Source organism: Oncorhynchus gorbuscha, linkage group LG03 (genome assembly GCF_021184085.1).
Source record: "Oncorhynchus gorbuscha isolate QuinsamMale2020 ecotype Even-year linkage group LG03, OgorEven_v1.0, whole genome shotgun sequence".
Classification (NCBI taxonomy): domain Eukaryota; kingdom Metazoa; phylum Chordata; class Actinopteri; order Salmoniformes; family Salmonidae; genus Oncorhynchus; species Oncorhynchus gorbuscha.
Window position 1 is genome coordinate 53,237,544 of NC_060175.1, and position 24,387 is coordinate 53,261,930.

The 24,387-nt window shown below is 46.3% G+C and overlaps 1 protein-coding gene across 2 annotated transcripts in view; it reads left to right on the forward strand.

Moving 5' to 3' along the window:
• Positions 1-24,387, forward strand: part of LOC124031552 (voltage-dependent calcium channel subunit alpha-2/delta-2-like) — a 302,484-nt gene that overhangs the window by 48,303 nt on the left and 229,794 nt on the right. For both annotated transcript variants that reach the window (XM_046342944.1, XM_046342945.1), the window contains exon 3: positions 3,936-4,052. In XM_046342944.1, coding sequence (XP_046198900.1) covers positions 3,936-4,052 — 117 coding nt within the window. The remainder of the gene's footprint in view (positions 1-3,935; positions 4,053-24,387) is intronic.

The window sequence follows — 24,387 nt, forward strand, 5'->3', positions numbered from 1 at the left end:
GGTGTCCTTTAGTGGTGGTTTCTTTGCAGCAATTTGACCATGAAAACCTGCCAAAGCCCCCACCATTTCTCCTTTACCCAAATCCAGATAGCTGATGTTCTGAAAGAGCTACAAAATCCAGACCCCTACAAATCAGCCGGGCTAGACAATCTGGACCCTCTCTTTCTAAAATTATCTGCCGAAATGGTTGCAACCCCTATTTACTAGCCTGTTCAACCTCTCTTTCGTATTGTCTGAGATTCCCAAAGATTGGAAAGCTGCTGTGGTCATCCCCCTCTTCAAAGGGGGTGACACTCTAGACCCAAACTGCTACAGACCTATATCTATCCTACCCTGTCTTTCTAAGGTCTTCGAAAGCCAAGTTAACAACCAGATTACTAACCATTTCGAATCCCACCATACCTTCTCTGCTATGCAATCTCGTTTCAGAGCTGGTTATGGGTGGACCTCAGCCACGCTCAAGGTTCTAAACGACAGCCTTGGTTTCTTAATGATTGCCTCGCCTGGTTCACCAACTACTTCTCTGATATAGTTCAGTGTGTCAAATCAGAGGGCCTGTTCGTCCAGGGTTCAATTCTCGGGCCGACCCTCTTTTCTGTATACATCAATGATGTCGCTCTTGCTGCTGGTGATTCTCTGATCCACCTCTACGCAGACGATACGATTCTGTATACTTCTGGCTCCTCCTTGGACACTGTGTTAACTAACCCCCTAGACGAGCTTCAATGCCATACAACTCTCCTTCCGTGGCTTCCAACTGCTCTTAAACGCAAGGAAAACTAAATGCATGCTATTCAACCGATCGCTGCCCGCACCTGCTCACCCGTCCAGCATCACTACCCTGGACGGTTCTGACTTAGAATACGTGGACAACTACAAATACCTGGGAGTCTGGTTAGACTGTAAACTCTCCTTCCAGACTCATATTAAGCATCTCCAATCCAAAATAAAATCTAGAATCGGCTTCCTATATCGCAACAAAGCATCCTTCACTCATTCTGCCAAACACACCCTCGTAAAACTGACCATTCTACCGATCCTCGACATCGGTGATGTCATCTATAAAATAGCCTCCAACACTCTACTCAACAAACTGGATGCAGTCTATCACAGGGCCATCCGTTTTGTCACCAAAGCCCCATACACTACCCACCATTGCGACCTGTACGCTCTCGTTGGTTGGCCCTCGCTTCATACTCGTCGCCAAACCCACTGGCTACAGGTTATCTACAAGTCTCTGTTAGGTAAAGCCCTGCTTTATCTCAGCTCACTGGTCACCATGGAAGCATCCACTCGCAGCATGCGCTCCAGCAGGTATATCTCACTGGTCACCCCCAAAGCCAATTCCTCCTTTGGTCGTCTTTCCTTCCAGTTCTCTGCTGCCCATGACTGGAACGAATTGCAAAAATCTCTGAAGCTGGAGACTCACATCTCCCTCACTAGCTTTAAGCACCAGCTTTCAGAGCAGCTTACAGATCACTGCACCTGTACATAACCCATCTGTAATCAGCCCATCTATCTACAGTACCTACCTCATCCCCATACTGGTATTTATTTATTTTGTTCCTTTGCACCCCAGTATCTCTACCTGCACATTCATCTTCTGCCGATCTACCATTCCAGTGTTTAATTGCTATATTGTAATTACTTCGCCACCATGGCATACAGACTTTTTGTATACAGACTTTTTGTTTTCTTTTGTTCTACTGTATTATTGACTGTATGTTTTGTTTATTCCATGTTTAACTCTGTGTTGTTGTATGTGTCAAATTGCTACCCTATATCTTGGCCAAGTCACAGTTGCAAATGAGAACTCGTTCTCAACTAGCCTACCTGGTTAAATAAAGGTGAAATAATGTTTTTTTTAAATGAATGCCTGATTCACGCAGTCTCCTCTGAACAATTGATGTTGAGATGTGTCTGTTACTTGAACTCTGTGACGCATTTATTTGGGCTGCAATCTGCGGTGCTGGTAACTCTAATGAACTTATCTGCAGCAGAGGTAACTCTGATTCTTCCTTTCCTGTTGCGATCCTCATGAGAGCCAGGTTCATCATAGGCATGATGGTTTTTGCGATTGTACTTCAAGAAACATTCAAAGTTCTTTACATTTTCCGTATTAACTGACCTTCATGTCTTAAAGTAATGCTGGACTGTCATTTGTCTTTGCTTATTTGAGCTGTTCTTGCCATAATATGGACTTAGTCTTTTACCAAATAGGGCTGTCGTCTGTATACCACCCATACAACACAACTGATTGGTTCAAACACATTAATAAGGAAAGTAAGGACATTCCATAAATTAACTTTTAACAAGGCACACCTGTTAATTGAAATGCATTCCAGGTGACTACCTCATGAATCTGGTTGAGAGAATGCCAATAGTGTGCAAAGCTGTCATCAAGGCAAGGGGTGACTACTTTGAAGAATCTCAAGTATAAAATATATTTAGATTTGTTTCAAACTTCTTTGGTTACTACATGATTCCATGTGTGTTATTTCCTAGTTTTGATGTCTTCACTATTACTCTACAATGTAGCAAATAGTACAAATAAAGAAAAACCCTTGAATGAGCAGTATGTTCAGATCTTCCTTGGGAAAGAGCTCGTCTGACCTCAATGGGACTTTCTGGTTAAATCCAGGTTCAATACAAAATCTCCTTGACCATAAAATGGCTGCCTTTGTAACCTAACAGTAATCTATCAGGGGACAGACACAAGACCACTATAGGTAATCTAGCTAAAGTGTTTAGTTGGCATGGCCGGTGCCTGTTCTTGGCTCATCTCCATGAGGCCCAGGGGAGGGAGAGGAGACTGCCACTGGCTGGCTCTCTGCCCACCCACCTTTTAGCCTGACAAAGATAGATCATGGGTGATGGAGGCTGGCATTTTCCTCTTCTAATCACTGCACACCAAACACGTAAATCTCACCAGAAAAATAGCTCATGTCAGCGATAGATCTATATTACCCGTCCACCCCTTTTCAGGAAGTAACAGAGGAAGTAAATCAGACTTATGTGCGTGTGTTTCACTTTGATTAATGCACCAATCAAGAGAGTGTATGTAAAGCACATTCCCACACATGGCCTTGAAGGAGGCAATGGGGCTGCTCCATAATACACACACATGTACTGTACACAGCCTAATCACAGCCTAATCACATAACAGGTGACATGAAACGTGTTCACAAAATAGTCCCTACTACAAACCCGCCAACGCATAGTGAGGGTGGTTTTGCGGTGTGAGTGTGTGTCTTGTTGACGAGCAGTGCACTGTCTTATAGGGCAATCAGGCTCAGTGTTAAACCCCAGGGTTGTGGCCTGCTGTGGACCACAGAGCCTGTTTTGTCTGTTTGCCTGCCAGAGCCCCGACCCAGGACTGCTGCTGAGGACGGCTGAGTCAGGTGAAACAGAAGATTCTGGGAGAGGAGGATAATCTTCCCAAGTGCATTTTTTTTCTGGCTGGTTCTGAATTGGAATACGACATCCCCATAGCCTATATGGTAGCACTGCTTTTGGCCAGAGCCCATGAGGTTGTACACAGCCTCTCTGTGTGGCCAAACATCTGTCATGATTCGGGCTTCTGGTTGGCTGTCTGTACCCCTGGTCACAAGCCTCCGTCTTTGTCTCTCCCTATTGTATTTGTCATCCCTTTCCACTAATGGATCGTGGATATTTAGCTTGTGTTTGTAGTTAGTGGCTGACTTGATATCACCCCACAAACCTGTTTGACCTGTTACACTGTTCGATAAAGGACAGTTCTGTCCTATTAGCTATAGTAAATGACCTGCCAAGTATATACTATGTTGAAAATGGACAGCATAGCAATGGCCAGTGTTTTCGTGCCACGTTCAAAATAAACATGGGCTCCTATGACCCAGTTCATCAACTGACAGCCATTTTGAACTGACCTTTGACTCCTGTGTTCCCTTTTGTAGATTTACAATGAGAAGAAGAGCCAGTTTGACATCAAGAGGAACAATCCCAAGGACCTGGTGGAGAGGGTGGCACGAGACATCGCCAAGCTGCTCACTAGCAAGAGGAGAGCCCTGGAGGTAAGATGATGCTCCTGCCGCACCCGACAGAGAGGAGACATTCCGGGAGGGGGTAGTTATTTCCATATAGGAACATGCTGGAGGGGTTAGTTTCATATCTTCTTAAAGGGTTCGAGGGTTTACCAAGGGAACGAAATGCCCTTGAAGATAGTTGTGCTATTCTAGCGACTGAAGGGAAAGATCCAGAGGAGGAGGAGGGGGGAGTGTTTTAGAGGTGACCGTTGAGGGGAGACAATTATTTCCATCACATGCCGCCCTCTGACTGGTTTGTTTCACGCACCCGGTGCCGAGTCTCAATACCCCCCCCCCTCCAAGAGAGAGCAGAGAGAAGATATTCCAAATCAGATTGGATATTTCAGAAAGCCTACCATGTTACGGAGCAGGATAGATTCACTGTTTGAACTGAACCCGAAAAATGTGATTTGTAAAAAAAACGAACGAGATTCTGCTTTATTAGGCTGTCTAACAAAGCAGTTCATTGCTTGTTTGGCTCAAATCGCCTGCGCATTCACATGTGCAGGACACTGTGAAAGTGCCATTATACCTAACCAGATATGCGTTTGATGATCAGAGTTTTGTATTCATTCTATTAGAGCTTTGTTGTTGCGTTCTCTGTAATGTTGTCGGCGAATGTTCTCTGAAGGGAATTAGAGGTTAGAGTTCACGAACATTTGCACGCTGCATGTTCACACACTGAGGGTAAACACACACACACACACACACACAGTGCAGAGATGCACACATAGAGGAGCTCTAAAACCTACAGGAAGAGTGGAGCCACAGAGCCATACTGCTCTGAGGGGGGATGAGAGAACGAGAGCGAGAGAGAGAGAGAGAGATGTCTTTATTCTTTTGGAACGTCTGTGAGTGTAATGTTTACTGTTCATTTTGATTGTTTATTTCACTTTTGTTTATTATCTACTTCACTTGCCTTGGCAATGTTAACATGTGTTTCCTATGCCAATAAAGTCCTTAAATTGAACTGAAATTTAATTGAATTGAGAGAGAGTGTATGAGAGAGAGGGAGAGGGAGATGGAGAGGGAGAGGGAGAGGGGAGATGGAGAGGGAGAGGGAGAGAGTGTATGAGAGAGAGGGAGAGGGAGATGGAGAGGGAGAGGGAGAGAGTGTATGAGAGAGAGGGAGAGGGAGATGGAGAGGGAGAGGGAGAGAGTGTATGAGAGAGAGGGAGAGGGAGAGAGAGAGGGAGAGGGAGAGGGAGAGAGTGTATGAGAGAGAGGGAGAGGGAGATGGAGAGGGAGAGGGAGAGAGTGTATGAGAGAGAGGGAGAGGGATATAGAGAGGGAGAGGGAGAGAGTGTATGAGAGAGAGTGAGATAGAGAGGGAGAGGGAGATAGAGAGAGAGTGCAGGGCGTTGTGGTGGAGGAAGGCTGTAGACTACTCCTCTCTCCTTCTGTCTGTGCTGCCCTCAAAGGTGCCCTCAAGGCAAAAGTGCTGCTGTTTTCACCAGCCAAGCCTCTTGAATGGACAGTTGAGGATAGATTTTAACAACACGGTGTCTTACAGGAGAAGGCACAGTAACCCCGAGCATCACAGCACAGCCTCTTAAAGGGACAGGCAGCATGGCTAATTCTGTAGCATGGACCCTTAAAGGGGAAAGGTACTGTATCACAACATGCCCCGTAGTCATGCCGTGTGTGGGAATGAAATTGGACTGGCACTGACCTTCCGGACCGTTTTGGCAGGGGTGCCCTGTGAGCTCAGTGTAGTGCAGTGCCCACGCCTCTCCCCTCCCCATGCCTGTGTGCCCATCGTGCCCTTCATTCCCACCCCCCTGTTGGCCTAACCTCCTGGACCACACTGTCACCTCACATCCCATCTCCACTGCTCACTCAGGAGGGAGCAGAGCAAACGAGGTGAAAAAAGAGAAGGGATGGAATGAGAATGTCCACCCGAGGCTCAGGAAAAACCAGTGAAATGATGTTCAGAAATTCATAGATTTAAAAATGAGCAACAAGGCAGAGAGAGATGGAGGGTGAGAGAGTGAGGAGAGAGAGCGAGGCAGAGGGAAATAAATGGAGGGAAAGGGCGAGATGGAGAAAGAGAGATGGAGAAAGAGAGAGATGGTTGGAGAGAAAGAGCAAGAGAGAAAGGGAAAACATTTGAAGAGCAAAAGGAAACGAAAAAGAGCAGGAGTAACGAGAGGAAGGAGAGAACAGGGGAAGGAGAGGACAGAGGATGGAGAGAACAAAGATGGAGAGAACAGAAGGAGAGAACAGAAGGAGAGAGCAGAGGATGGAGAGAACAGAGGAAGGAGAGAACAGAAGGAGAGAACAGGATGGAGAGAACAGAAGGTGGAGAGAGCAGAAGGTGGAGAGAACAGAGGAAGGAGAGAACAGAGGAAGGAGAGAACAGAAGGAGAGAACAGAAGGAGAGAGCAGAGGATGGAGAGAACAGAAGGAGAGAACAGAAGGAGAGAACAGAAGGAGAGAACAGAAGGAGAGAACAGAAGGAGAGAACAGAAGGAGAGAGCAGAGGATGGAGAGAACAGAAGGAGAGAACAGAAGGAGAGAGCAGAGGATGGAGAGAACAGAGGATGGAGAGAACAGAGGAAGGAGAGAACAGAGGATGGAGAGAACAGAGGATGGAGAGAACAGAAGGTGGAGAGAACAGAGGAAGGAGAGAACAGAGGATGGAGAGAACAGAGGAAGGAGAGAACAGAGGAAGGAGAGAACAGGCGAAGGAGAGAACAGGCGAATGATAGAACAGAGGGAGGAGAGAACAGAGGAAGGAGAGAACAAAGGAAGGAGAGAACAGGCGAAGGAGAGAACAGGCGAAGGAGAGAACAGGCGAAGGAGAGAACAGAGGGAGGAGAGAACAGAGGAAGGAGAGAACAAAGGAAGGAGAGAACAGGCGAAGGTGAGAACAGGCGAAGGAGAGAACAGGCGAAGGAGAGAACAGAGGGAGGAGAGAACAGAGGAAGGAGAGAACAAAGGAAGGAGAGAACAGAGGAAGGAGAGAACAGAGGATGGAGAGAACAGGCGAAGGAGAGAACAGGCGAAGGAGAGAACAGAGGGAGGAGAGAACAGAGGGAGGAGAGAACAGAGGAAGGAGAGAACAGGCGAAGGAGAGAACAGAGGAAGGAGAGAACAGACGAAGGAGAGAACAGGCGAAGGTGAGAACAGAGGAGAACAGAGGAAGGTGAGAACAGAGGGAGGAGAGAACACAGGAAGGAGAACAGAGGGAGGATAGAACAGAGGAATGAGAGAACAGAGGGAGATGAGAACAGAGGGAGGATAGAACACAGGAAGGAGAACAGAGGGAGGATAGAACAGAGGAAGGAGAGAACAGAGGAAGGAGAGAACACAGGAAGGAGAACAGAGGGAGGATAGAACAGAGGAAGGAGAGAACAGAGGGAGATGAGAACAGAGGTAGGAGAGAACAGAGGATGGAGAGAACAGAGGGAGGATAGAACAGAGGAAGGAGAGAACAGAGGGAGATGAGAACACAGGAAGGAGAACAGAGGGAGGATAGAACAGAGGAAGGAGAGAACAGAGGGAGATGAGAACAGAGGTAGGAGAGAACAGAGGATGGAGAGAACAGAAGGTGGAGAGAACAGAGGATGGAGAGAACAGAGGATGGAGAGAACAGAGGATGGAGAGAACAGAAGGTGGAGAGAACAGAGGGAGATGAGAACACAGGAAGGAGAGAACAGAGGATGGAGAGAACAGAGGGAGGAGAGAACAGAGGAAGGAGAGAACAGAGGGAGATGAGAACACAGGAAGGAGAACAGAGTGAGGATAGAACAGAGGAAGGAGAGAACAGAGGGAGATGAGAACAGAGGATGGAGAGAACAGAGGGAGGAGAGAACAGAGGAAGGAGAGAACAGAGGGAGATGAGAACACAGGAAGGAGAACAGAGTGAGGATAGAACAGAGGAAGGAGAGAACAGAGGGAGATGAGAACAGAGGATGGAGAGAACAGAGGATGGAGAGAACAGAGGATGGAGAGAACAGAGGATGGAGAGAACAGAGGATGGAGAGAACAGAGGGTGGAGAGAACAGAGGGTGGAGAGAACAGAGGATGGAGAGAACAGAGGATGGAGAGAACCGGCGGAGGATAGAACAGAGGGAGGAGAGAACAGAGGAAGGAGAGAACAGAGGAAGGAGAGAACAGAAGGTGGAGAGAACAGAGGATGGAGAGAACAGAGGGAGGAGAGAACAGAGGATGGAGAGAACAGAGGATGGAGAGAACAGAAGGTGGAGAGAACAGAAGGTGGAGAGAACAGAGGATGGAGAGAACAGAAGGTGGAGAGAACAGAGGATGGAGAGAACAGAAGGAGAGAACAGGCGGAGAGAACAGGCGAAGGAGAGAACCGGCGAAGGATAGAACAGAGGGAGGAGAGAACAGAGGAAGGAGAGAACAGAGGAAGGAGAGAACAAAGGAAGGAGAGAACAGTATGGTCCTTCTGTAGCTCAGTTGGTAGAGCATGGCGCTTGTAACGCCAGGGTAGTGGGTTCAATTCCCGGGACCACCCATACGTAGAATGTATGCACACATGACTGTAAGTCGCTTTGGATAAAAGCGTCTGCTAAATGGCATATCTTATTAAATTATATTAGAACAGGCGAAGGAGAGAACAGGTGAAGGAGAGAACAGGCGAAGGAGAGAACAGAGGAAGGAGAGAACAGAGGGAGGAGAGAACAGAGGGAGGAGAGAACACAGGGAGGAGAACAGAGGAAGGAGAGAACAGAGGGAGGAGAGAACAGAGGAAGGAGAGAACAGAGGAAGGATAGAACAGAGGGAGGAGAGAACAGAGGGAGGAGAGAACAGAGGGAGGAGAGAACAGAGGAAGGATAGAACAGAGGAAGGATAGAAGGGAGTCATTTTCTGGTCATTTAAGAACACAAGGCTCATAAAACTACATAAAAAACAGTTAATCTATTTAATTTCATCGACATTAGTTGAATCAATTCTGAATCAACTCCACTAGGGATTCATACAGTTGAAGTCGGAAGTTTACATACACCTTAGCCAACTACATTTAAACCCAGTTTTTCACAATTCCTGACATTTAATCCTAGTAAAAAATAGTAGAGAGAATGATCTATTTCAGCTTTTATTTCTTTCATCACATTCCCAGCGGGTCAGAAGTTTACATACACTCAATTAGTATTTGGTAGCATTGCCTTTAAATTGTTTAACTTGAGTCAAACGTTTCAGGTAGCCTTCCACAAGCTTCCCACAATAAGTTAGGTGAATTTTGTCCCATTCCTCCTGACAGAGCTGGTGTAACTGAGTCAGGTTTGTAGGCCTCCTTGCTCGCACACACTTTTTCAGTTCTGCCCACAAATGTTCTATGGGATTGAGTTCAGGGCTTTGTGATGGCCACTCCAATACCTTGACTTTGTTGTCCTTAAGCCATTTTGCCAAAACTTTGGAAGTATACTTAGGGTCATTGTCCATTTGGAAGACCCATTTGCGGCCAAGCTTTAACTTCCTGACTGGTGTCTTGAGAGTTTGCTTCAATATATCCACATAATTCTCCTTCCTTGTGATGCCATCTATTTTGTCAAATGCACCAGTCCCTCCTGCAGCAATGCATCCCCACAACATGATGCTGCCACCCCCGTGCTTCACGGTTGGGATGGTGTTCTTCGGCTTGCAAGCCACCCCCTTTTTCCTCCAAACATAACGATGGTCATTATGGCCAAACAGTTTTATTTTTGTTTCATCAGACCAGAGGACATTTCTCCAAAAAGTATGATCTTTGTCCCCATGTGCAGTTGCAAACCGTAGTCTGGCTTTTTTATGGTGGTTTTGGAGCAGTGGCTTCTTCCTTGCTGAGCGGCCTGTCAGGTTATGTTATTTTTTTTAATGAGGTCTTGGCTGATTTCTTTTGATTTTCCCATGATGTCAAGCAAAGAGACACTGAGTTTGAAGGTAGGCTGTGAAATACATCCACAGGTACACCTCCAATTCACTCAAATGATGTCAATTAGTCTATCAGAAGCTTCTAAAGCCATGGCATGATTTTCTGGACTTTTCCAAGCTCTGTAAAGGCACAGTCAACTTAGTGTATGTAAACTTCTGACCCACTGGAATTGTGATACAGTGAATTATAAGTGAAATAATCTGTCTGTAAACAATTGTTGAAAAAATGACTTGTGTCATGCACAAAGTAGATGTCCTAACCGACTTGCCAAAACGGTACTTTGTTAACAAGAAATTTGTGGAGTGGATGAAAAATGAGTTTTAATGACTCCAACCTAAGTGTATGTAAACTTCCGACTTCAACTGTATATAGTGTGAAGTGGAACCAGACTCCTTACATGCTGTCGTGTGTGTGTCCCTGTGCGCCACCAGACGCGATCAGGATACGCAGGTTGGAAAAAATAGGAAACCCTCACACTGCTCTTGATAGTATCACTGCTCTTTAATAAGATTTACGTGTCGGCCTCAAGTCCTTCATCAGCTCTGACAAAGGCCTCGAGGTCTATATGTAAAGCTTATTAAAGAGCAGTGTGAGCGTTTCTTACTTTTCCTCATCTTCTTCAACTCTTACCATGCACCTGCAGAAAAGGACACGTCGGTTGAAATATCAAAACAATCTCTGAACCAACTGTATTAATTTGGGGACAGGTCGAAATGCAGTACATGAAACACTCATGGGCATTTAGCTAGCTAGCTTGCTGTCGCTGGCTAATTTGTCCTGGGGTATAAACATTGGGTTGTTATCTTACCTGAAATGCACAAGGTCCTTTTTTTTCTTGTATCTTTGTAGAATTTGGACCCATTTTGAGTCACACCAACTCATGTGTTCTCTGCTCCCACAATTAATCCACAGATCAAAAGGGGAAACCGAGTTAGTTTCAAGTAATCTCTCCTCCTTCAAGGCTTCTTCTGTGGACTTTATATGGCGGTTGGCAACCAACTTTAAGGTGCATTACCACCACCAACTGGACTGGAGTGTGGACCTCAGGTCATCTTTCAATCACCCACGTGGGTATATGCTCCTAAAAACCAATGAGGAGATGGGAGAAGTGGGACTTGCAGCTCGTCAAGCGTCAGAAAAAATAGAACCGCTTGTATTTTAGCGCCAGGCTACGCAGATGTTCGTTGATGTGCGAGAGCAGTTTGGATGAGATGATGGAATAACGTGTGGTGCTGCTTTTCATGCCGGAGAATTTCTACTTCCTCCTTGTCGAGTTATTTACTCCCATGAAAGTGGCGAGAGTATGTTTATTCCACTGATGAACAAATGCAAAGTGACGCTAAATGCTTCGTTCCAAACTACTGGGAATGGAAACAAACTCATAATACACTTCAGGCTCTCTCATATACAGTCACGTGAAATTGCGTCCCGTCTAAATGCCTCGTCCCACTGGGCTCCGATGTCAACTCAATGTCCATTCCACATTGGTTTAATGTCATTTCATTGAAATGACGTGGCATTTGCGATGTTGATTCAACCAGTGTGTGCCCAGTGGGATGCTCTGAAACAACTGTGTTGTGGTCCGTCCGTCTGGCTCCTCTCTTCCCTCTTCTTCTCACTCTCTCATGTTGCTGTCAGCGTTCGGCATGAATCAGCCATGTCCAAAGTAAGATATTAAGTTGTGTTGTCAAGCAACACAATGAGTCACTCTTCCCATATTAGCCATGGGTTTTAACGAGCTGGCCCGGCAGTGCCAGGAGCTACTCCAGAATGATACAGTACACTAATGAACTAAACCCTGGTCTGAAATCTGTACGCATTATTCTGTTACATGAAAGGGGGCCTCGGCAACCAACATCCTGTGGAATAGAGGAGCACAAGAGAGAGAGAGAGAGAGAGAGAGAGAGAGAGAGAGAGAGAGAGAGAGAGAGAGAGAGAGAGAGAGAGAGAGAGAGAGAGAGAGAGAGAGAGAGAGAGAGAGAGAGAGAGAGAGGGATATCTTAGTGGCTGAGACTCAGATATGCATGTGTGTAAATGGGTGATGGTACTCTCCTGCACGTTTGTGTGTGTGTGTGTGTGTGTGTGTTTCGCAAGTGTGCGTGTGTCTGCGACAAGTGTGCGTGTGTCTGCGACAAGTGTGTTATCTGAGCGGCAAGGCACACAGCTAGCTGTACAAGAGGCGGTGGTTTGACAGCCTTTTAACAGCGAGCATGAAAGAGAACAGAGCTCCCCATGTAACCTGTCGTGGGTATAAAACGCCAGCCAGAAGTGATTCCTGTTAGAGTGATCTGGGTCTGCCTCTCTCTTCCCGGGCTTCTTTGATCGCATCTCCTCTTCCCTCCGCTCTGTGTCAAGGCAGCGGCTGGACGTTCAGTTGGGCCTCTGTGTCCCTGTGAACCAGGCCGGGTGGATGTTTCTGAACATCCACCAGGCTGTCAATCAAGGCCTGTATGCCGAGGAGGCAGCATTATAAGGATGTCGATCAGGGACTGCTGGTTGGGGATTCTTCAAGGCACAATGAGAAGTGCCTAGAGCTACGCGGTGTTACGGTCGCGTCGCATTCTGATCAGTGAGAGGGAGTAGCAGCAAACACAGCTGCTGTGAAAGCCGGTCCGGGGATGTTTCATAGAAGGGCCTGTTGGAATAGAAGAAGGGACCGAGGTTGATTTGATCCAGTTCTACACGTCTCTGTACATCTCCACTCTAACGAGTTATAGTGGGTCAACGGATGGATGCCTCTAGGCTGTTTTGTTTTATACACGTATCACTTTTGCTGGGTATTTCTTGTCATGGTCGCAGGGCTTAAACCTTTCTTTCCACCAGACAGACATGGATGAGTAAGAACTAACTAAGCTCCATGACAACAAGTAGGACAGATATCAAGCCACTGGGTGACAAAAATCGAATGAAATTGTATTGTTCACGTGCGCTGAATTGAACAGGTGTAGACTTTACAGTGGAATACTTTCTTAGGAGGCCATTCCCAACGGTACAAAGTTATAAAAGTAAGACAAATATGTGCGTGGGAAAAAAGTAAATAGTAACACAATAGAAACAGTAACAAGGCTATATTTAAGCAGTGGTGTAGAGTACTTAAGTAAAAATACTTTAAATTGGGGTATCTGTACTTTACTTTACTATTTTTGACAATTTTACTTTTACTTCACTACATTCCTAAAAAAAATACTGTACTTTTTTACTCCATACATTTCCCCTGACACCCAAAAGTACTCGTTACATTTTGAATGCTTAGCAGGAGAGGAACATGTTCCAATTCACACACTTATCAAGAGAACATCTCTGGTCATCCCTACTGCATCTGATCTGGCGGATAATAACCCGAAACAAAAATGTTTCGTTTGTAAATTATGTCTGAGTGTTGGAGTGTGCCCCAGGCTATCTGTAAAAATAAAATTATTATTATTATTCATACTTTTACTTTTGATACTTAAGTATATTGTGGAAATGACATTTACTTTTGATACTTAAGTGTATTTAAAACCTTTTAGACTTTAACTCAAGTAGTGTTTTACTGACTTTCACCTTCATATGACTATTTAGTACTTTTCCATCAGTGTATACAAGGAGTACTAGTACCCAGTCAATGTGCAGGGGTATGAGGAAGTTGAGGTAATACAGTATGTACATGTAGGTAGGGATAAAAGTGACTAGGCAATCAGGATATACACTACATGACCAAACGAATGTGAACACCTGCTCGTCGAACATCTCATTCCAAAATCATGGGCATTAATATTGAGTTGCCCCCCCCCCCCCCCTTTGCTGCTAGAACAGCCTCCACTCTTCTGGGAAGGCTTTCCATTACATTGCTGTGGGGATTTGCTTCCATTCAGCCACAAGAGCATTAGTGAGGTCGGGCACTGATGTTGGGCGATTAGGCCTGACTTGTAGTCTGCGTTCCAATTAATCTCTAAGGTGTTCGATGGGGTTGAGATCAGGACTCTGTGCAGGCCAGTCAAGTTTTTCCACACTGATCACGACAAACCATGTATGGATGGACCTTGCTTTGTGCACAGGGGCATTGTCATGCTGAAACAGGAAAGGCCTTCCTCAAACTGTTGCAAGTTGGAAGCACAGAATTGTCTAGAATGTCATTGTATGCTGTAGCGTTAATATTTCCCTTCACTGGAACTAAGGGGCCTAGCCCGATCCATGAAGAACTGCCCCAGACCAATATTCCTACCCCACCAAACTTTACATTTGGCACTATGCATTGGGAGAGGTAGCGTTCTCCTGGCATCCGCCAACCCAGATTTGTCCGTCGGACTGCCATATTGTGAAGCGTGATTCATCACTCCAGAGAACGCAGTTCTACTGCTCCAGAGTCCAATGGCGGCGAGATTTACACCACTCCAGCCGACGCTCGGAATTGCGCATGGTGAGCTTAGGTTCGTGTGTCGCTGCTCGGCCACGGAAACCCACTTCAAACAGCTATTGTGCTGAAGTTCCTTCCAGAGGCAGTTTGGAACTCAGTAGTGAGTGTTGCAACTGAGGACAGACCTTTCTTTTTACACGCTACGGGCTTCAGCGCTCGGCCACATTGAAAGCCACTGAGCTCTTCAGTACGGGCCATTCTACTACCAATGTTTGTCCATGGAGATTGCATGGCTATGTGTTCGATTGTATACACCTGCCAGCAACGGGCGTGGCTGAAATAGCCGAATCCACTACTTTGAAGGGATGTCCACATACTTTTGGCCATGTCGTGTATAATAAATAGAGTAGCAGCAGTGTATGTAAAGTGTGTCTATGTGTGAGCGTGTGTTGGAGTGTCCGTGTAGTATGTGTGAGTGTGTGTTGGAGTGTCAGTGTAGTATGTGTGAGTGTGTGTTGGAGTGTCTGTGTAGTATGTGTGAGCGTGTGTTGGAGTGTCAGTGTAGTATGTGTGAGTGTGTGTTGGAGTGTCCGTGTAGTATGTGTGAGTGTGTGTTGGAGTGTCCGTGTAGTATGTGTGAGTGTGTGTTGGAATGTCAGTGTAGTATGTGTGAGTGTGTGTTGGAATGTCAGTGTAGTATGTGTGAGTGTGTGTTGGAGTGTCAGTGTAGTATGTGTGAGTGTGGGGGGTAGAGTCTAGTGAGTGTGTGTTGGAGTGTCAGTGTAGTATGTGTGAGTGTGGGGGGCAGAGTCTAGTGAGTGTGTGTTGGAGTGTCAGTGTAGTATGTGTGAGTGTGGGGGCAGAATCTAGTGAGTGTGTGTTGGAGTGTCAGTGTAGTATGTGTGAGTGTGGGGGCAGAGTCTAGTGAGTGTGTGTTGGAGTGTCAGTGTAGTATGTGTGAGTGTGGGGGCAGAATCTAGTGAGTGTGTGTTGGAGTGTCAGTGTAGTATGTGTGAGTGTGGGGGCAGAGTGTAGTGAGTGTGTGTTGGAGTGTCAGTGTAGTATGTGTGAGTGTGGGGGCAGAGTCTAGTGAGTGTGTGTTGGAGTGTCAGTGTAGTATGTGTGAGTGTGTGTTGGAGTGTCAGTGTAGTATGTGTGAGTGTGTGTTGGAGTGTCAGTGTAGTATGTGTGAGTGTGTGTTGGAGTGTCAGTGTAGTATGTGTGAGTGTGGGGGCAGAATCTAGTGAGTGTGTGTTGGAGTGTCAGTGTAGTATGTGTGAGTGTGTGTTGGAGTGTCAGTGTAGTATGTGTGAGTGTGGGGGCAGAGTCTAGTGAGTGTGTGTTGGAGTGTCAGTGTAGTATGTGTGAGTGTGGGGGGCAGAGTCTAGTGAGTGTGTGTTGGAGTGTCAGTGTAGTATGTGTGAGTGGGTGTTGGAGTGTCAGTGTAGTATGTGTGAGTGTGTGTTGGAGTGTCAGTGTAGTATGTGTGAGTGTGTGTTGGAGTGTCAGTGTAGTATGTGTGAGTGTGTGTTGGAGTGTCAGTGTAGTATGTGTGAGTGTGTGTTGGAGTGTCAGTGTAGTATGTGTAAGTGTGGAGGCAGAATCTAGTGAGTGTGTGTTGGAGTGTCAGTGTAGTATGTGTGAGTGTGGGGGCAGAGTCTAGTGAGTGTGTGTTGGAGTGTCAGTGTAGTATGTGTGAGTGTGGGGGCAGAATCTAGTGAGTGTGTGTTGGAGTGTCAGTGTAGTATGTGTGAGTGTGGGGGCAGAATCTAGTGAGTGTGTGTTGGAGTGTCAGTGTAGTATGTGTGAGTGTGGGGGCAGAATCTAGTGAGTGTGTGTTGGAGTGTCAGTGTAGTATGTGTGAGTGTGGGGGCAGAATCTAGTGAGTGTGTGTTGGGGTGTCAGTGTAGTATGTGTGAGTGTGTGTTGGAGTGTCAGTGTAGTATGTGTGAGTGTGTGTTGGAGTGTCAGTGTAGTATGTGTGAGTGTGGGGGGCAGAGTCTAGTGAGTGTGTGTTGGAGTGTCAGTGTAGTATGTGTGAGTGTGTGTTGGAGTGTCAGTGTAGTATGTGTGCGTGTGTGTTGGAGTGTCAGTGTAGTATGTGTGAGTGTGGGGGCAGAATCTAGTGAGTGTGTGTTGGGGTGTCAGTGTAGTATGTGTGAGTGTGTGTTGGAGTGTCAGTGTAGTATGTGTGAGTGTGTGTTGGAGTGTCAGTGTAGTATGTGTGAGTGTGGGGGCAGAGTCTAGTGAGTGTGTGTTGGAGCATCAGTGTAGTATGTGTGAGTGTGTGTTGGAGTGTCAGTGTAGTATGTGTGAGTGTGGGGGGCAGAGTCTAGTGAGTGTGTGTTGGAGTGTCAGTGTAGTATGTGTGAGTGTGGGGGCAGAATCTAGTGAGTGTGTGTTGGAGTGTCAGTGTAGTATGTGTGAGTGTGGGGGCAGAGTCTAGTGAGTGTGTGTTGGAGTGTCAGTGTAGTATGTGTGAGTGTGTGTTGGAGTGTCAGTGTAGTATGTGTGAGTGTGGGGGCAGAATCTAGTGAGTGTGTGTTGGAGTGTCAGTGTAGTATGTGTGAGTGTGGGGGCAGAGTCTAGTGAGTGTGTGTTGGAGTGTCAGTGTAGTATGTGTGAGTGTGGGGGCAGAGTCTAGTGAGTGTGTGTTGGAGTGTCAGTGTAGTATGTGTGAGTGTGTGTTGGAGTGTCAGTGTAGTATGTGTGAGTGTGGGGGCAGAGTCTAGTGAGTGTGTGTTGGAGTGTCAGTGTAGTATGTGTGAGTGTGGGGGCAGAGTCTAGTGAGTGTGTGTTGGAGTGTCAGTGTAGTATGTGTGAGTGTGTGTTGGAGTGTCAGTGTAGTATGTGTGAGTGTGTGTTGGAGTGTCAGTGTAGTATGTGTGAGTGTGGGGGCAGAATCTAGTGAGTGTGTGTTGGGGTGTCAGTGTAGTATGTGTGAGTGTGTGTTGGAGTGTCAGTGTAGTATGTGTGAGTGTGTGTTGGAGTGTCAGTGTAGTATGTGTGAGTGTGGGGGCAGAGTCTAGTGAGTGTGTGTTGGAGCATCAGTGTAGTATGTGTGAGTGTGTGTTGGAGTGTCAGTGTAGTATGTGTGAGTGTGGGGGGCAGAGTCTAGTGAGTGTGTGTTGGAGTGTCAGTGTAGTATGTGTGAGTGTGGGGGCAGAATCTAGTGAGTGTGTGTTGGAGTGTCAGTGTAGTATGTGTGTGAGTGTGGGGGCAGAGTCTAGTGAGTGTGTGTTGGAGTGTCAGTGTAGTATGTGTGAGTGTGTGTTGGAGTGTCAGTGTAGTATGTGTGAGTGTGGGGGCAGAATCTAGTGAGTGTGTGTTGGAGTGTCAGTGTAGTATGTGTGAGTGTGGGGGCAGAGTCTAGTGAGTGTGTGTTGGAGTGTCAGTGTAGTATGTGTGAGTGTGGGGGCAGAGTCTAGTGAGTGTGTGTTGGAGTGTCAGTGTAGTATGTGTGAGTGTGTGTTGGAGTGTCAGTGTAGTATGTGTGAGTGTGGGGGCAGAGTCTAGTGAGTGTGTGTTGGAGTGTCAGTGTAGTATGTGTGAGTGTGGGGGCAGAGTCTAGTGAGTGTGTGTTGGAGTGTCAGTGTAGTATGTGTGAGTGTGTGTTGGAGTGTCAGTGTAGTATGTGTGAGTGTGTGTTGGAGTGTCAGTGTAGTATGTGTGAGTGTGGGGGCAGAATCTAGTGAGTGTGTGTTGGAGCATCAGTGTAGTATGTGTGAGTGTGGGGGCAGAATCTAGTGAGTGTGTGTTGGAGTGTCAGTGTAGTATGTGTGAGTGTGGGGGCAGAATCTAGTGAGTGTGTGTTGGAGTGTCAGTGTAGTATGTGTGAGTGTGGGGGCAGAATCTAGTGAGTGTGTGTTGGAGTGTCAGTGTAGTATGTGTGAGTGTGTGTTGGAGTGTCAGTGTAGTATGTGTGAGTGTGTGTTGGAATGTCAGTGTAGTATGTGTGAGTGTGGGGGGCAGAGTCTAGTGAGTGTGTGTTGGAGTGTCAGTGTAGTATGTGTGAGTGTGGGGGCAGAATCTAGTGAGTGTGTGTTGGGGTGTCAGTGTAGTATGTGTGAGTGTGGGGGGCAGAGTCTAGTGAGTGTGTGTTGGAGTGTCAGTGTAGTATGTGTGAGTGTGGGGGGCAGAGTCTAGTGAGTGTGTGTTGGAGCATCAGTGTAGTATGTGTGAGTGTGTGTTGGAGTGTCAGTGTAGTATGTGTGAGTGTGTGTTGGAGTGTCAGTGTAGTATGTGTGAGTGTGTGTTGGAGTGTCAGTGTAGTATGTGTGAGTGTGTGTTGGAGTGTCAGTGTAGTATGTGTGAGTGTGTGTTGGAGTGTCAGTGTAGTATGTGTGAGTGTGTGTTGGAGTGTCAGTGTAGTATGTGTGAGTGTGTGTTGGAGTGTCAGTGTAGTATGTGTGAGTGTGTGTTGGAGTGTCAGTGTAGTATGTGTGAGTGTGTGTTGGAGTGTCAGTGTAGTATGTGTGAGTGTGTGTTGGAGTGTCAGTGTAGTATGTGTGAGTGTGTGTTGGAGTGTCAGTGTAGTATGTGTGAGTGTGGGGGGCAGAGTCTAGTGAGTGTGTGTTGGAGTGTCAGTGTAGTATGTGTGAGTGTGTGTTGGAGTGTCAGTGTAGTATGTGTGAGTGTGGGGGCAGAATCTAGTGAGTGTGTGTTGGAGTGTCAGTGTAGTATGTGTGAGTGTGTGTTGGAGTGTCAGTGTAGTATGTATGTGTGAGTGTGGGGGCAGAATCTAGTGAGTGTGTGTTGGAGTGTCAGTGTAGTATGTGTGAGTGTGGGGGCAGAATCTAGTGAGTGTGTGTTGGAGTGTCAGTGTAGTATGTGTGAGTGTGGGGGCAGAATCTAGTGAGTGTGTGTTGGAGTGTCAGTGTAGTATGTGTGAGTGTGGGGGCAGAATCTAGTGAGTGTGTGTTGGAGTGTCAGTGTAGTATGTGTGAGTGTGGGGGCAGAATCTAGTGAGTGTGTGTTGGAGTGTCAGTGTAGTATGTGTGAGTGTGTGTTGGAGTGTCAGTGTAGTATGTGTGAGTGTGGGGGCAGAGTCTAGTGAGTGTGTGTTGGAGTGCCAGTGTAGTATGTGTGAGTGTGTGTTGGAGTGTCAGTGTAGTATGTGTGAGTGTGTGTTGGAGTGTCAGTGTAGTATGTGTGAGTGTGGGGGCAGAATCTAGTGAGTGTGTGTTGGAGTGTCAGTGTAGTATGTGTGAGTGTGTGTTGGAGTGTCAGTGTAGTATGTGTGAGTGTGTGTTGGAGTGTCAGTGTAGTATGTGTGAGTGTGGGGGCAGAATCTAGTGAGTGTGTGTTGGAGTGTCAGTGTAGTATGTGTGAGTGTGGGGGCAGAATCTAGTGAGTGTGTGTTGGAGTGTCAGTGTAGTATGTGTGAGTGTGGGGGCAGAATCTAGTGAGTGTGTGTTGGAGTGTCAGTGTAGTATGTGTGAGTGTGGGGGCAGAATCTAGTGAGTGTGTGTTGGAGTGTCAGTGTAGTATGTGTGAGTGTGGGGGCAGAATCTAGTGAGTGTGTGTTGGAGTGTCAGTGTAGTATGTGTGAGTGTGGGGGCAGAATCTAGTGAGTGTGTGTTGGAGTGTCAGTGTAGTATGTGTGAGTGTGGGGGCAGAATCTAGTGAGTGTGTGTTGGAGTGTCAGTGTAGTATGTGTGAGTGTGTGTTGGAGTGTCAGTGTAGTATGTGTGAGTGTGGGGGCAGAGTCTAGTGAGTGTGTGTTGGAGCATCAGTGTAGTATGTGTGAGTGTGTGTTGGAGTGTCAGTGTAGTATGTGTGAGTGTGTGTTGGAGTGTCAGTGTAGTATGTGTGAGTGTGGGGGCAGAATCTAGTGAGTGTGTGTTGGAGCATCAGTGTAGTATGTGTGAGTGTGGGGGCAGAATCTAGTGAGTGTGTGTTGGAGTGTCAGTGTAGTATGTGTGAGTGTGTGTTGGAGTGTCAGTGTAGTATGTGTGAGTGTGGGGGCAGAGTCTAGTGAGTGTGTGTTGGAGTGTCAGTGTAGTATGTGTGAGTGTGTGTTGGAGTGTCAGTGTAGTATGTGTGAGTGTGTGTTGGAGTGTCAGTGTAGTATGTGTGAGTGTGGGGGCAGAATCTAGTGAGTGTGTGTTGGAGCATCAGTGTAGTATGTGTGAGTGTGGGGGCAGAATCTAGTGAGTGTGTGTTGGAGTGTTAGTGTAGTATGTGTGAGTGTGGGGGCAGAATCTAGTGAGTGTGTGTTGGAGTGTCAGTGTAGTATGTGTGAGTGTGGGGGCAGAATCTAGTGAGTGTGTGTTGGAGTGTCAGTGTAGTATGTGTGAGTGTGTGTTGGAGTGTCAGTGTAGTATGTGTGAGTGTGTGTTGGAATGTCAGTGTAGTATGTGTGAGTGTGGGGGCAGAATCTAGTGAGTGTGTGTTGGGGTGTCAGTGTAGTATGTGTGAGTGTGGGGGGCAGAGTCTAGTGAGTGTGTGTTGGAGTGTCAGTGTAGTATGTGTGAGTGTGGGGGGCAGAGTCTAGTGAGTGTGTGTTGGAGCATCAGTGTAGTATGTGTGAGTGTGTGTTGGAGTGTCAGTGTAGTATGTGTGTTGGAGTGTGTGTTGGAGTGTCAGTGTAGTATGTGTGAGTGTGTGTTGGAGTGTCAGTGTAGTATGTGTGAGTGTGTGTTGGAGTGTCAGTGTAGTATGTGAGTGTGTGTTGGAGTGTCAGTGTAGTATGTGTGAGTGTGTGTTGGAGTGTCAGTGTAGTATGTGTGAGTGTGTGTTGGAGTGTCAGTGTAGTATGTGTGAGTGTGTGTTGGAGTGTCAGTGTAGTATGTGTGAGTGTGTGTTGGAGTGTCAGTGTAGTATGTGTGAGTGTGTGTTGGAGTGTCAGTGTAGTATGTGTGAGTGTGTGTTGGAGTGTCAGTGTAGTATGTGTGAGTGTGGGGGCAGAGTCTAGTGAGTGTGTGTTGGAGTGTCAGTGTAGTATGTGTGAGTGTGGGGGGCAGAGTCTAGTGAGTGTGTGTTGGAGTGTCAGTGTAGTATGTGTGAGTGTGGGGGCAGAATCTAGTGAGTGTGTGTTGGAGTGTCAGTGTAGTATGTGTGAGTGTGTGTTGGAGTGTCAGTGTAGTATGTGTGAGTGTGGGGGCAGAGTCTAGTGAGTGTGTGTTGGAGTGTCAGTGTAGTATGTGTGAGTGTGTGTTGGAGTGTCAGTGTAGTATGTGTGAGTGTGGGGGCAGAATCTAGTGAGTGTGTGTTGGAGTGTCAGTGTAGTATGTGTGAGTGTGTGTTGGAGTGTCAGTGTAGTATGTGTGAGTGTGGGGGCAGAATCTAGTGAGTGTGTGTTGGAGTGTCAGTGTAGTATGTGTGAGTGTGGGGGCAGAATCTAGTGAGTGTGTGTTGGAGTGTCAGTGTAGTATGTGTGAGTGTGGGGGCAGAATCTAGTGAGTGTGTGTTGGAGTGTCAGTGTAGTATGTGTGAGTGTGGGGGCAGAATCTAGTGAGTGTGTGTTGGAGTGTCAGTGTAGTATGTGTGAGTGTGGGGGCAGAATCTAGTGAGTGTGTGTTGGAGTGTCAGTGTAGTATGTGTGAGTGTGGGGGCAGAATCTAGTGAGTGTGTGTTGGAGTGTCAGTGTAGTATGTGTGAGTGTGTGTTGGAGTGTCAGTGTAGTATGTGTGAGTGTGGGGGCAGAGTCTAGTGAGTGTGTGTTGGAGTGCCAGTGTAGTGTGTGAGTGTGTGTTGGAGTGTCAGTGTAGTATGTGTGAGTGTGTGTTGGAGTGTCAGTGTAGTATGTGTGAGTGTGGGGGCAGAATCTAGTGAGTGTGTGTTGGAGTGTCAGTGTAGTATGTGTGAGTGTGTGTTGGAGTGTCAGTGTAGTATGTGTGAGTGTGTGTTGGAGTGTCAGTGTAGTATGTGTGAGTGTGGGGGCAGAATCTAGTGAGTGTGTGTTGGAGTGTCAGTGTAGTATGTGTGAGTGTGGGGGCAGAATCTAGTGAGTGTGTGTTGGAGTGTCAGTGTAGTATGTGTGAGTGTGGGGGCAGAATCTAGTGAGTGTGTGTTGGAGTGTCAGTGTAGTATGTGTGAGTGTGGGGGCAGAATCTAGTGAGTGTGTGTTGGAGTGTCAGTGTAGTATGTGTGAGTGTGGGGGCAGAATCTAGTGAGTGTGTGTTGGAGTGTCAGTGTAGTATGTGTGAGTGTGGGGGCATAATCTAGTGAGTGTGCATAGAGCCGGTGCAAGGGAGTCAGTGCAGAACAATTCAGATAAATGAATAAATAATAAAAGGGTCAATGTAAATAGTCCAAATGACTTTGATTAACTGTTCAGCAGTCTTATAGCTTGGGGGTAGAAGCTGTTTGGGTGCCTTTTGGTTCCTGACTTGGTGCGGTAGCAGAGAGAACAGTCAATGACTTGGGTGACTGGAGTCTTTGACAATCTTCAGGGCCTTCCTCTGACACCGCCTGGTATAGAGGTCCTGGATGGCAGGGAGTCCGGCCCCAGTGATGTACTGGGCGGTACGCACTACCCTCTATATACTTTTTTTCACTTTGAATTCACGTTAGTTGACAACTCAACCAAATGTAAATTAAAACTAGGCATTGAACTTACTTCAGTTCAACTTTGACTTGGTTTCTACAGCCAGGTGATGCTGATGGAGAATTGAATGTTGTGTTGTTGAAAGTTCAAAGGGCAGGGTCAGAAGCTCTATATGGAGGATGATTAATCATGTTTAATTATAGGGCGTTGTATTAGGATAGGAGACCAAATCAGGTGGAGCAGTTTTATGAAAGCGTCAAGGTGCCTGGGTGGGTGGGTGGGTGGGTGGGTAGTAACGAGGGTGTGTGGTTGTGGGTAGTGTGACGAGAAGGGTTTAATGGCGGGAACCGGGTTACCGAGATTTATAGGCATTTACCGGACAAACCCACTCCCTTTTCCCTGGATAAATTATTACGAAAAATTGGTCAATTATAATAAATGATTTCTCTGAACAGCGTGACGTCAAATGGAACTTTTCAAGGATACGTCTAAATCTGTCTTCATACGGCCTTGCCTGCTCTGCGATCAATAATCAACGCTCAGGGTCTGTGTGTGTGTTTGTGTGTGTGTGTGTGCTTTGTTGTAGCCTACTGTATTTACTTACACAAAGTCGGTATTAATTAAAAGCTCACATATTTGTTATGCTAAAACGGGACCTTCAAATGCAGTTAATACAGTAACAAAATTGGCTTTTGAGCTACCGGCAATCCTACCTGCTTTTATTAATAGACAAAATGTTGTATGTAGAACGTTATCCTACATTTGTTTGACTGGGTTTTGAGACTCAAAACTTTTAAAATCACGTGAGACCGTGTCTTTTTAATGAACTCGAATTGATCTAGCAGGTTTTCTGAAAATGATTGTTTTTCTGTCTTGAATAAAAGTAATAATGGAAAATAATAGTAAGTAAATAGTAAGTAATAATAGAGTGGTCAGATGGAAGACACTCTTCAGTAAAAGGCACTTAAAGGACTCTCAGACCATGAGAAACACGATTATCTGGTCTGATAAAACCAAGATTGAACTCTTTGGCCAAAATGCAAAGTGTCACATCCAGAGGAAACCTGCCACTATACCTATAGTGAAGCATGGTGGTGGCAGCATCATGCTGTGGGGATGTTTTTCAGTGGCAGGGACTGGGAGACTAGTCAGGAAGGAGGGAAAGATAAACAGCGCCGCTCCCCATCCAACCTGACAGAGCTTGAGAGGATCTGCAGAGAAGAATGGGAGAAAATCCCCAAATACAGGTGTGCCAAGCTTGTAGCGTCATACCCAAGAAGACTCAAGGCTGTAATCGCTGCCAAACGTGCTTCAACAAAATACTAAGTAAAGGGTCTGACTATTTATGTAAATGTAATATATTTATTTTTAATACATTTGTAAATATTTCCAAAAACTTGTTTTTGCTTTGTCATTATGGGGGTATTATGTGTAGATTGATGAGGATTTTCTTTTTTTAAAGTCTGTAACGTAACAAAATGTGTGAAAAGTCAAGGGGTCTGAATATTTTCTGAATGCAATGTATATACTTTTAAATTGAAATTTCAGTTTGAACGGGAATACTGGGAAGCCTGGTAATTGCAATTTTCTCGGGAAGGAAAATTGGTAAATTCTC